This window comes from Hemicordylus capensis, chromosome 4 (assembly GCF_027244095.1).
Source record: "Hemicordylus capensis ecotype Gifberg chromosome 4, rHemCap1.1.pri, whole genome shotgun sequence".
NCBI classification, from domain to species: domain Eukaryota; kingdom Metazoa; phylum Chordata; class Lepidosauria; order Squamata; family Cordylidae; genus Hemicordylus; species Hemicordylus capensis.
This window is the reverse complement of record NC_069660.1, coordinates 33,905,879-33,918,951: the sequence shown is the minus strand read 5'-3', so window position 1 is coordinate 33,918,951 and position 13,073 is coordinate 33,905,879. Positions and strand designations below refer to the sequence as shown.

Genomic DNA, 13,073 nt, shown 5'->3' with positions numbered 1-13,073 from the left:
GGTACAGTCTGCATAAAGTGTGCACAGAGTAGAGGTCTGTATGCAGGTACCGTTAATCATATGTTAGGCTGGAATGAATGATTATACAGCAGCAGCACATTTCCTCTCTGCTCAGGGGGCCTGTACTCCGGTTCACTTTTAAAACGAATGCAGATCATTCACACAAGGGCCAGCTCCAGCGCTACTGATCCAGTACACATGAAGACAGAGAGGAGGCGCCGAGAGAGCGCCCATCGCGAAGTCCTCCTCCGACCTCCCGAGGTCCACTCCGCGCCTCTCGTGAGCGCCTGTGCGGGCTGTTCATCCGAATACTCCCTAACAACACATGCCACAAACACTTTTCCAGTCCTGGCTGGATCCCATGCATTTTAAAAAACAACAACCTGGAAATGCGCCGCACTGAATTCAGTAGGACTCACTGCCAGGGAATCGTGCATTGAGCTATTATCGTTTTGTTACTCTAATCAGATTCGAAAAGTGCAAGGGACGCCACTTACACACTCTGCGCATGCGCCACCAAGAAAGCGACAGTTACTGACTCAGCAAACGGCCGAGCGCGCGCCGCAGAGACATCGGCAGCGCGCACACCCTTCTCCTCCCCGTAGCGCCTGCGCCTTGGAGAGTTGGGGGACGGGACAGAAACACCAAGAGGGCGGTGCTGCGTGACGTGCAGGGCGGAGACGGAATACGGCACGGTAGCCGGAGCAGTTCGGTGGCCGGCTGTCACGGGCTAGTCGTTCTTTGCAGCCGCGCAGCGTTGTCAGAGTTTCCGGGATGGAGTGCCTAGATCGCTGCGCGCGCTTCTTACGTCCCTGGCTGGTCCGAAGCTCGGTGCGGAGGACGATGCCTTGGGGGTTCCTGGGCCTCATGTTCGGCGGGTCGCTCGTCAAGGAGTTGGCACCACTGCCCGAATCCTACATGAGCAACAAGCGCAACCTGCTCAACGTGTGAGGGAATCAGGGGCGGGGCTTGGCTGGAGGGGGCGGGGCTTCTGGAGATGGGGACCGTGATTGGCAAGAGTGTAAAGAAAGTGGGGCCTGAAAGAAGGGGCTGGAGTCGACACCTCAGGCTCAAGTTTGACTGCGGGGAGAGGCGCTTGCCTCCTTTCCCGACAGTCGTGCCAGCCAGGGGTGGAAATGAGGTGTAAGGTCTTGTGGTAGCAAGCATGACTTTGTCCCCTTTGCTAAGCAGGGTCTGTCCTGGTTGCATACGGTGATGGGAGGCTACGTGTGAGAGCACTGTTAGATATTCCCCTTGGAGGACGGGCTGCTCTGGGAAGAGCACCTGCATGTTTGAATGGAGAAGGTTCCGAGTTCCTTCCCTGGCATCGCCAAGATAGGGCTGAGAGAGAATCCTGTCTGCAACCTTGGAGAAGCCACTGTCAGTCTGTGTAGACCAGGCTTCCCCAACCTGTGGTCCCCCAGATGTTGCTGAACTACAACTCCCAGCATCCCTAGCCACAATTTATTGTGGTTGGGTATGCTGGGAGTTGTAGTTCAACAATATCTGGTGGGCCGCAGGTTGGAGAAGCCTGGTGTAGACAATACAGTACTGAGCTAGAAAGACCAATGGTCTGACTTGGTCTATGTTCCTGTGTTGTTAAGGAGGAAGGTGCCTGTTGATAGTGCTTTGTGGGGGGAGCAAGGTCGATTATTTATTTATTTATTACATTTCTATCCTGCTCTTCCTCTGAGGAGCTCAGAGTGGTGTACATACTTATTTTTATCTTCACAACAAGCCTATGAGGTAGGTTAGGCTGAGAGATACATGATTGGCCCAGAGTCACCCAGTGAGTTTCATGGTTGAATGGAGATTTGAACTTGAGTCTTCCCAGTCCTAGTTCAACATTATAGCCACTACTCTATGCTGGGAGAGTGTGTGTTCTCCTGCAAATTGGTTCGAGGGTCTGTGAGACAGATGGGATTGACTATATTCTGCTTCATCCCAGAAGCTGAGGCTGGGTAACGACATGCCCTTGGAAGCAAAGTAGTAGGTGCTCTTGGAAGCAGCCACCTGAAGAATAGGCTGTAAATATAGTAAAGTAACCGACTTATGTATTTAATCCAGGCTATCAAAAACAACATGCTCCTCGTTGGAGTAGTGCATTGATTTGAGGAGTGTTGAACAAAGACCACATAGGATGCTCAAAGATCAGTTAGCCTCATGCTGTATTTTCTGAATGTCTTAATCTGCATGGAAATTCATCTTCTGAATTTGACCCATTTGGTTGCCTTTCACCTTAACTAATCTCATGTTTGAGAATGTTGAAAATAAACTTGTGTTGGATTTTCTGGGCCATTTTCAAATCATGCGTAAGCTGGTTTAATTTATACCTTGCTCTGTTCCATGAACTCAGCAGATTATAATATTTTAAAAATGGAATTTGATACCTTTGTGGCCACTTTACAAGCAATTCAGTTATGCTTAACTCTTGCCCCAAATTCTAGACATTAAGGCTTCTCACACAACCGGTATCTGGGAAAGGGGAGGGGAGGGGGAAGCTGCACTGTAGTTACTACACACATTCTTACACCCCCGATGTTCTCCTTGGCCACATGGCTCAGCCATGCACACATGCTGTGCTCTCGGGAGCCGCGCGTCTTGCCAAAGGTTGGACAATGCATCCCGGCCTCCAGGCATCCCACAATGCACCAATTGTGGTGCATTGGAGGATTCCCCCATCAGACAGGTGCTCTAGCAGGTGCAAGTAGCCCAAGCAAACACACAATCCCAGTAATGGAGTTAAGGGTGCACATGCTGGGGCTGAGCTGGAGCAAAAAGCAGGGTTAGGCTTGGCGGGGGCGCTGGGAATAGGAGCGATCCCAGCACTCTACACGAGCAGCCTAATCTTGGTAGGGCTACCCTAGCCTGAGTTAGGCTGCTCGTAAGAACAGCCTTATTGTTTTAGATTAAATTGTGTGGTAAATTCCATAATACTCTGGAACAAAACTCACCCCAAAGGCCTAGAATCCTGCATATAGATGGATGTAGATAGTATAACTTTGTAAATTCTCTGACTGCATCTTTTAGCATTTGTCTTTCTGGTTACACTGGAACCTAGTCTATACTGTATATCTCTTTTATTTCTCTCTGGCAGCCACTTTGTGAAATTTGCCTGGGGCTGGACATTCTGTCTTCTACTACCTTTCATCACTATCACCAACTACTACGTCACCCGGAATGCTCTGATGGTCTTGAAACGCCTCAGCACTTTGATGGTTGGCTCTGCTGTCTGGTATACATGCACAAGGGTATTCCTGCACATTGAGAACCTCACAGGAAGCTGCTACAAATCGCCAGCCCTTGACATATTGCGCTCAGAACATCCTAGCAAACTACAGTGCCTGCAGGCTGGTGGATTTTGGCATGGTTTTGACATCTCTGGGCACTGCTTCCTCCTCTCATACTGTGCTCTAATGATTGTGGAGGAGATGGCTGTGATGCACAATGTGAACACTTCCCGGAACCCTAGGCTGCACACAGTGGTCAGTGGGTTATTCCTGGCCTTGAGTTGCTTGACTCTGATCTGGTTGTGGATGTTTTTTACTACCACTATATATTTCCATGACTTCTTCCAAAAGTTCTTTGGTACGTTGGTGGGCCTCTTGGCTTGGTATGGAACTTACAGATTCTGGTTCCTGACACCTTTGTCTCCTGGACTTCCTCCCCAAAGTACCAATTTGAGTTCCCAGAAATTCAATCGTAGCCTATAAAAACAGTTTCTATGAATCAGGTTTTGTTTTAAAGAATATTAATTATTTACATTTAATATTATGCAAGTTATTAACGAACATATTTAAAGGGAGGGGCAAAAGACCAAATATTTTTGTGTTCTGGCTAGAGATTATGATCTAATTCTAAGTAGGAGGGTCCTGCTGTTGGAATCCTACTAATCATGAGGCAGATGGTTCAGCTTCTTAGATAACTTAGTGGAAACACTAATAACTGTTGGCAGTGGAATCTAAATTCCAGAAACCTGGAAAATACCAACCAGTCAGCTACAGATTCATTAGAAATGCAAGAAGCCAACTTCATACACCAAACAAAAAAAATAAACTTGCCACAAAAATGTAGCAACCTGCAATGGAAAAACCATTGTTGGTTCAGCCAAATGTAGGGGCCAAGGGAGCTATTTAGCTGAGAACTTTGCTCTTCTGACTATAAATATTTCAACCTTTTGTATCAAGTTATCTACTTCCGTTGTGTGATGTCCTGAAGCCAAGAATGGAGCTTGATGCAAAATAAGACTTTCCGTTATGTAACTCCTTTAGGTAAAGGAGGGCCACCATTGAGCCATAGATAGTTAGTGCCATGGGTTAGCAGAGTAAATCTGAAGAATTGCTTTATGTCAATGCTGTGTATAAACAACAATTCCAGATTGTTAAATGTTTTTGGTCTCCAGCCCTGCCTAGCCACCTCCTGAAACTGACATTAATTTCCAGATTCTTTTCTTGAGACAAAATGAGGCCATTCACATGAGCGTGCAAAACCGGGATAAGGAAGCCCAGCCTGGTTTTGCACACTCATGTGAACCACCGGGATCGGGCCCGATCCTGGTAGCTACACCTTGGCAAACCTGCCAAAGTAGCTTCCTCGTTAAATGAGGTTAAGGGAGAGAGAGCGCTCCTTTAACTGCATTTTGTTGAACGTGTGTCTGTGCTGTGGTGGGCACACTTGGAGAGGAGCTCCCAGTAATGCACCATATACTCGCACGGTGCATTATTGGGGCTCCAGGGGGGTGGGATGCCACGCAGCAGCACTTCCCTACGCCTGACCCCTGGAGCTTCCGGGAGAGCTGCAGGCAAGCTGCCGCTCATCTGGGAAGGGTAAGTGATCATCTGTAGGGAGTGTTGGGCAAACCCACTCTCCCCACAAACCTGCAGGGAGTTCTTCTCTGTGATCGTGAGAAGAGCTCCAATGTCTTGCCTCGCCCAACTCTTGTGTTGGAATTTATTTCTCCATGTTATTAAAATCCTTTGAGTTCCTTGATCTCTGTGGCAATGTAATATTTCTGTTGCAACACATTTTATATAGGTGGCCCTCGTTATTCGAGGTGGTTCTATTCCCGCAATTTCCGCAGATTACAAAACCTTAACTCTGTGGGAATTAGGGGGAAGGAGGGTAGGTTCCGAACAGAAAAAAATGCCTAAAAAGTGGGAATGGGGGGAGAAATAAGAGTAGGAATGCACAGTAACTTTGTCGTCAGGGCTTCAGAAATGCTTTTGAAAACCCCCAAATCAGCTGCATTTTGGGCAGGAAAAGTGTTGTTGTTTTAAAGAAAGAGTCTCACAATCGCTCCATGCTCTAAAATGGCCAGAAGTCATTTCCGGCCATTCCGCAAACAGGCAAATTTTAGCCTATTTTTGCACTACAGATAAAGAAACTGCGTGTCTCAGACCAGATCTGTGGGTGACAAGGGCCACTTGTACTGAAAGTCAAAGTGTTCCTGTTATAGCAGGATATTGGTTGCAGAACTGCAGCATTAACAGTATCGGCTGTTTATCACAACTTTAATTTACTCTCTAATAGTCTGTATAGGAACCTGATATAAAAAATGGTGGTGTTTGCATGTTCCCTACTGTTGGATCCAGAAATGATCTAATTTCAAGTGAAATTTTAAATTAAAAAATAGAGTGCTCCCCCACAACACACATCTTCATTACACTATTTTTTTAAAGCTTATGTAGTTGTATTATGTTTGCTCCAGCTCTGTCACTTGCACTGAACAAGAAATTCAGTGATTTTTAATTTTAAGTATTTATAGAAAGTGGTATATGTAATGGAACTTGCCTTGTATGTTTCATTCAGAGGCCTAGTACATATATGGGCTTTTAAAATGTATTTGCAGTACTTAAGTTCACAAGTTTAGAACCACACAACCCCTTTGTTCCAAAGTATTTTTATAGAAGTCACTAACCCTTATCCAGAATTAGTTGTGGTTGTTCTGTGTTTTAGCCAGAGCCTGCTATCCTGAACTCAAAAATTGACAGGCATATTTCAGTACGCTGTATGAATATTTTGTGTCAAGTTTGTGAACCGCAAGCCACTAAAGGGTGGGGGTATTTGTACTTAGTTACATATATATTGACATGCAAGAAAAGTACTTTTAATTTTTCTGTACCCTTATGCATACATGCATGGAAATTCCAGTGGTGGGGCATGCAATATTTGTATGCTCAGTTGTTTTAGGACTAAAAAGTTGCTTTTTAAATTTCCCCAGCTTTTTTGTGGCTTGTAGGGAAACATCATGTAAAACGTAGATGTTCATTGCAGGCACACAAAATACCTTGATGAATTGAATTTTGTGACTATGCTGCCTGTCCCATTGATTTCTGTGGGACTAAGGTGACTTGGGGATCTATACCATATTTAAGTGGCTTCTAAACTATAGATAAGGGTAGGTTCACTCAGTTCTATTTCCTTACATACAAGTAGTTTAAAGCCATTCTTAAATTGTGAGCAAGAAGCAGGTGGCCAGACTATGGACCTTCCAAAGTCCACTAGTCAGAGATAGGATGAGAATAGCCACAGTGGATATAATGAAATTGATATATTTGCAGGATATATAGAGCAATGATATGTAAAGGAATGGAAGTAGCCCCCATTTAATTGTATCTTTTAAAAACGAAAGCTGCCTTGGGGATCCTTCTAGATAAAAAGGCAGAGTGGAAATCAAATACATAAATTGGACTATACATGAGGGCAAAAAGTAGTCATTACCACAGTTGTAGCAGTGCTTCTTTCAGCCACTCTAATCATTGAAATAGCTGTGGCTATAGCAATGTGCAGTCCAGTTCACCCTGACCTTTGCCTGTCCCAGTGTGTGCCTGAGGATGGAACCTTGCAACTTTTGGGAAGCAAAAAAGATGCTGAGTAAGAACTGACCCTAAGTATTATACCTTTCAATATGCTGACATCTTGCTGACTACAAATAGAAAACTACATTTTTTCAGTTTTAGTATTGATATGCTATGCATTGGGATTTTTTTTTATAAACTATGCACTTAAAACATGCACCGAGAGTCCTTTCCTTGCTGTAATTTATATGCATAAATATTTCAAATAGTCCTCTTGACTTCTATGTTAAATATTGTAGAACTAATAGCTGAGTTTAGTTATACCTGGTTTCTTTTGTACTCCGTGTGATTCAGTTCACTTCATATCAGTGGCTTTAGTCTGGTTCTCCATGACTCATTAAATCAACTGCAATTTTAAAGCTGTAACTGAATTTTGCAGATTTTTGCAATCAGGACTATCCAGTAGTTCTGATTGCTTGTCAGTGAGTAGCATCCAGAGTGGCATTCGTGAAACAGTGTAAACACAAGCCATGTTCCTTGCTGCACCACCTAAATCCCACAAAAGAGCTGTTAATGAGAGGTGATTAACCCTCAACATGATATGTGGCAGGGGTGACTTCAGGGGAAATAAGCCCCCCCAACACACACACACACACACACACACACACACACACACACACACACACCCCAAATGGGTGGAGATCCATCTGGTTTCTGGGGATACCAACCCCACTTTGTAGAGCCATCTCCGCCGCATCCCATGCCATTGCTGACAGTACATCAACACTTGGACAGCTTTGCCGGGGGAGTTGGGGGAAATGGCCTGTGCCACTCTGGATACTACTCACTGTGTTTGTTAAACTGTGGATATTTCCAGTAGTATCGCAATAATGCTCTGATCCTAAAGTCACATGGTTTGCACATCATTCCCTTTTTCTTTCAGTCGGAATTCCTTCCAAATAAAGGATCAGAGGTGTCTGGACTAAACTTCTCATGAGTATTTTTGTTTTCCTTTTCAGAATTATTGCTTCTCTTTTTTACCGCAGCCTGATCTACAGTCTGTGTGCCACAATGCTACCTCCATTTTTTCTTTGCTGTCCTGGAGAACAGGAACAGATCCTCTTGGTCTGGACCAGATCCAGTATAAAAGTGCTATTGAAATTGGTGATATTCCTAAAGCTCTGGGCATCTCATAATTTAGGACCTTCTACTAGAGATTAAGAACTTTCACTTATTCAGTACTGTGACAAATCTACTTTAAGCTGCCTTTTTTGAATAAGATCCCAATAGTATTAAGGAAGCTGCACATTGTTTGGCTTTTAAGATGTATTAAGAACTTCTGTTATTCATGCCCTATCCATAAAAATCAATTACCATTTTGCTATTGACTTGACCAGGATGTGGACTACACACACCGTTTCCCCACTACAATTCACATTGACCTATATTGGGTCCCTAAATGTATGTTATACTGTTTTATTAGTTTTACATTCTAGCTAGGCTCAGAATATTAATATAAATGTAATAATATAGATGCCTTATTAAGATGTCTTGGGTTATTTCCAATACAAAGTATGTAAAGAAAATTGTGGGACTTGAACTGATCATACTTGCTTTCAAGTAGTCATGAGTCTCATTGATGTCACTGTGACTTATGTCCAAGTAAGTATGCTTAGCGTTATGCCATTAAGAAAATTGTGCTATTGGGTGAGGAAGGTTACAGGGTGGTGAGTACAGAGACCCAAATCAAGAATATTACTTGAAAGGAAGCTGAGTAAATAAAAGATGACATTAAATTAAACACCTGTTTGAGCAAAAGGTGTGGATATAAGTTCTTCAGGAATTTGTACCAGAAATATTCAGCTTTCTGGAGTAATCGTAGTGTAACATTGATCCTTGGGATGACTCCTGTGGGTGTACTCATATCAAACTTGAATATCTACCAAAATGTAGATATTCCTGTGAACTGTAGCTACTGAGGAATCTAGAACTGTCTTGTGGAATGTTTTTACAGATATATTCCATGGGTAGATCCATCTGGACAAACTGTCTTCATATGTAGATGAACCTTGGCATTGTTCCAGGACTATCCTGTGTATGGCCTCCAGTTTTCTATCCTCAAACAATAGGCCTACATGATAGGATCACACTTGGCACATTAAATCTTTGGTCTGATGGTGGTTTAAGGAGAAAACACTTTGTACCAGATGGTTGATTTCTTCCATACTGTGTGACTACCTCGTGGTCCCCTCCGCTATCACAAAATCTGTGTACCTTTGTAGATATATCCATATCCCATTATTATAAGGGGTTTATGGCAAAATTCCACCAGCTATTATTGAGCTTGAAATAGGTAGTATTTCTCTGGGATAAACCCTGTAGATGCTTTTATACAATTGCCATGGACCTGACATTAAAAGGCATGGGTGTACCTTGGGAGATACAGTATGTCTGACCCAATATCAAATTCTTCGTAGACAGAGCCCTTGGTTTTGGAACAATCGGCTGATGTATGCATGCACTGATGTTTAGTCTTCATATATGAAGGCTCTGTACTTGGTTCAAAAACTGGTGAAATGCTGGATTCTTTTTACTCCTGTGCCTTTTGATTGCATTTGCATTGGATAATACCGTCTGCCTCATGTTTTGTATTATGCTATGGAATTAACGGACAGTAACTCTTCTAACCAGTGTCCTATTCTCACCCCGCCCCCCCGCCCTTCGTGGTGGAAGGTACTTTATACACTATTTTCTGCCAGTGGAGTACAACTGATTTCATCTCAAGAATGGAGTAATTTGATATACTCAGCAAGGCAGAAATTCCGTATTTGATGTGGGTTTTGTCAGAGGTTTATTATCTTTTAGAACTTAAAAGCATTTGCTACAGATACCTGTATTTCACCTTCTAAAATGCATGCTTTAAAAAAAGCAGGGTACAAATGTAGGAATGGATGCTGATAAGAAGCAAATGTAATCATGAAAATATTGGGCAGAATAACGCTGCCTTTTCCATTAAAGTTTATTCATTGGAACTTTGTCATTTGCATTTGTACAGAATTACAGGTCCTGTTTTTTGTGAAATGTGGAAAAGTTTATAAACAGACAATATATCTGCTTCTAATGCAAGTTACTCTGTAAACTTGAGCCTGTTTATTATATCAAAGTGATAATATCTCTTAAGACTGCAATCCTAGAAACATTTACTAGGGAATAAATTCTGTTGAATTAACTGGGACTTCCTTTGGAGTAAGCGTGCATAGGACCAGGTTGTACATTTTGGACAATTCAAGCTGACTTTTTAAGGATGTATGATTAATGATTAAAATTTCTTTTTAACGTTTCTTCTGTTGTCCCAGGAGCCTGCAAATGATTATGAAAATGTGATGTGAGGGGCTGTTGCTCATGGCACATGCTTTCCTTGTAGAAGGTTGCAGGTTTAGTTCCCAGCACCTCATGAAAAAGATCTCTGAATTGACTTTGGAGAGCTACTGTCTGTTGCAGTAGACATGCTGAGCTATATGGACAAATGGATAAAAGCAGCATCAGCATATGACATGACAGGCAACTGTTTCACATTGGCATATTAAATATGTGGTTTCTTTTGATAACTTTCCTTAGTTATCCTATCTTGCTGGATATATTGGTGTAATGTGAGACCAACCAATGCATAGCCCTGCCGCTTAATGTTCTGAGAGCAGAATCTGAATCTATGCTCTTTAGAGAACTTGCTAGTTCTGAGCAATGATTGGTGTCATGCTCATGTTGGATTGTGCTTATTGTCTGTCATTGTATTGTAGAATAAAGAATTAGCATTGCTTATGCTGACCATAGAACATTTTATTGTTCCTCTGAAAATCAGAGGACTGCTAGAAAACTAGAGCAGGGCACATTTAGAATACATAATGGGAAAGAGAACAGAGTGGCTTTCTAAATTGAAAACACTTAATACTCACATGCAGGTTTTGCTCTCTCTGCAATGTAATGTGTAGTTAAGGCATGGGGTCAGGAGAAGAAAATGCAAAACTCTACAGAATTGCTAGTGATCCACATACTGAAATTATTAATAATTGTATGCCTTTTCAGTAGAGTTAATATCCCCAAAATGTCTGGCATTGGAAAGTGTGGGGAAAATATTTTAAAAACCTAGATGATTAGAAGTGTGTTAGTGGGACTGCTGACTAAAAAGATGGTAGGAGAATACAGTTTGGGATAGCAGACAGGAGGAATTGCTGAGTTTGGATAACCTATGTTCAGGTAATGGGAATCTTTCTGTAAGGATAAAAACACAAATATATAACAAATGTGGATTAAGGTAGCATTTGCTGAACCCACAGTGGTTGGGGGGAACTACAGAGAGCGAGCATCTATTTAACCATCTAGCTCAGTATTGTCTACACTTTGGTTCCCAGAGGTTGGTGAACTACAACTTCCATCATTCCTAGCCACAATGTCTGAAGCCTGACAGGACAATGGTATAGTCTAGCAGCACCTAGGACCCAAGGTTGAAAACCCTGGGTCTACACTTCAGGGTTTCAGATGGGGGTCTTTCCCACCACAACTTGGCAATATCAGAAATTGTACTCAGGGGTGTAATGAGGGTAGGGCAGGCAGGGCATGTGCCCTGGGTGCCATTGCAAGGGGGCACAAAGGGCCTGCCATGCCCCACCCCCTGCCCCAACTGCGGTCCGGAGAGGTGCCCCCCCGGCGAGCACTTGCCATTTATTTCAGGCAGCGTTTCCTGCCTGAAAGCATCTATTCCCCTTTCTCTCCCTCCAGAGTGAAGCGCTGCCTGAAATGATGCTGAAGAGCTTGCTCAGGCTCTTCAGAGCTTGAGGCCACGCCCCCTTTGCATGTGATGCCAAAGAAGGCATGGCCACAAGCTCTGAAGAGCCTGAGCAAGCTCTTCAGTATCATTTCAGGCAGTGCTTGCTGCCTGAAAGCATCTATTCTTCCTTTCTCTCCCTCTCTGGAGGGAGAGAAGGGGGAATACATGCTTTCAGGCAGCAAATGCTGCCTGAAATAAATGGCAAGTGCTCACTGGGGGGCGGGAGGTGGGGCGGATGTGGTGTGGGCAATCAGGTGCTGGTGCAAGTACCTAATGTGTTGGTTTAAGAACATAAGAACAGCCCTGCTGGATCAGGCCTAAGGCCCATCTAGTCCAGCATCCTGTTTTGCACAGTGGCCCACCAAATGCCGCTGGAAGCCACAGACAGGAGTTGAGGGTGTGCCCTCTCCTGCCATTACTCCCCTGCAACTGGTACTCAGAGGCATCCTGCCTTTGAGGCGGGAGGTGGCCCACAGCCCTCCAATTAGTAGCCATTGATAGACCTGTCATCCATTCCAAACCCCTCATAAAGCCATCCAGGTTGTTGGCTGTCACCACATCCCGTGGCAGAGAATTCTACAAGTGGATCACATGTGCCAAAAAGTACTTCCGTTTGTTGGTCCTAGACCTCCTGGCAATCAATTTCATGGAGTGATCCCTGGTTCTAGTGTTGTGTGAGAGGGAAAAGAATCTCTCTCTCTCTCTCTCCACACCATGCATGATTTTGTAGACCTCTATCATGTCTCCCCGCAGTTGTCTTTTTTCTAAACTAAAAAGCCCCAGGTGTTGTAGTCTTGCCTCATAAGAAAGGTGCTCTAGGCCCCTGATCATCTTGGTTGCCCTCTTCTGTACCTTCTCCAGTTCAACGATGTCCTTTTTAAGATGTGACCAGAATTGTTCGCAGTACTCCAAGTGTGGTCACACCATAGTTTTGTATAAGGGCATTATAATATTAGCCGTTCTATTTTCAATCTCTTTCCTAATGATCTCTAGCATGGAATTGGCCTTTTTCACAGCTGCTGCACATTGAGTCGACACTTTCAATAAGCTGTCCACCACGACCACAAGATCCCTCTCCTGGTCCGTCACCGACAGCTCGGATCCCATCAGCATATACTTGAAGTTGGGGTTTTTCGTCGCAATGTGCATCACTTTACACTTGCTAACACTGAACCAACCGCCTTTGCCACTTTGTCACCCTCTCCCCCAGTTTGGAGAGATCCTTCTGGAGCTCCTCATAATCCATTTTGGATTTCACTACCTGGAAGAGTTTGGTATCATCTGCAAATTTGGCCACATCGCTGCTTACCCCTGCTTTTAGATCATTTATGAATAAATTAAAAAGCACCGGTCCCAGTACAGATCCCTGGGGGGCCCCACTTCTTACTTCCCTCCATTGTGAAAACTCTCCATTTATACCTACCCTCTGTTTCCTGTCTTTCAACCAGTTA

The 13,073-nt window shown here is 43.7% G+C and overlaps 1 protein-coding gene across 1 annotated transcript; it reads left to right on the top strand.

The window, feature by feature from the left end:
- The first annotated feature begins 575 nt into the window (after window positions 1-575).
- Window positions 576-10,138, top strand: FITM2 (fat storage inducing transmembrane protein 2). Its single transcript, XM_053244663.1, has 2 exons — window positions 576-947; window positions 3,098-10,138. The coding sequence occupies exons 1-2, from the start codon at window positions 775-777 to the stop codon at window positions 3,711-3,713; spliced, it is 789 nt and encodes a 262-aa protein (XP_053100638.1). The 5' UTR covers window positions 576-774; the 3' UTR covers window positions 3,714-10,138.
- The last annotated feature ends 2,935 nt before the right edge of the window (window positions 10,139-13,073 follow it).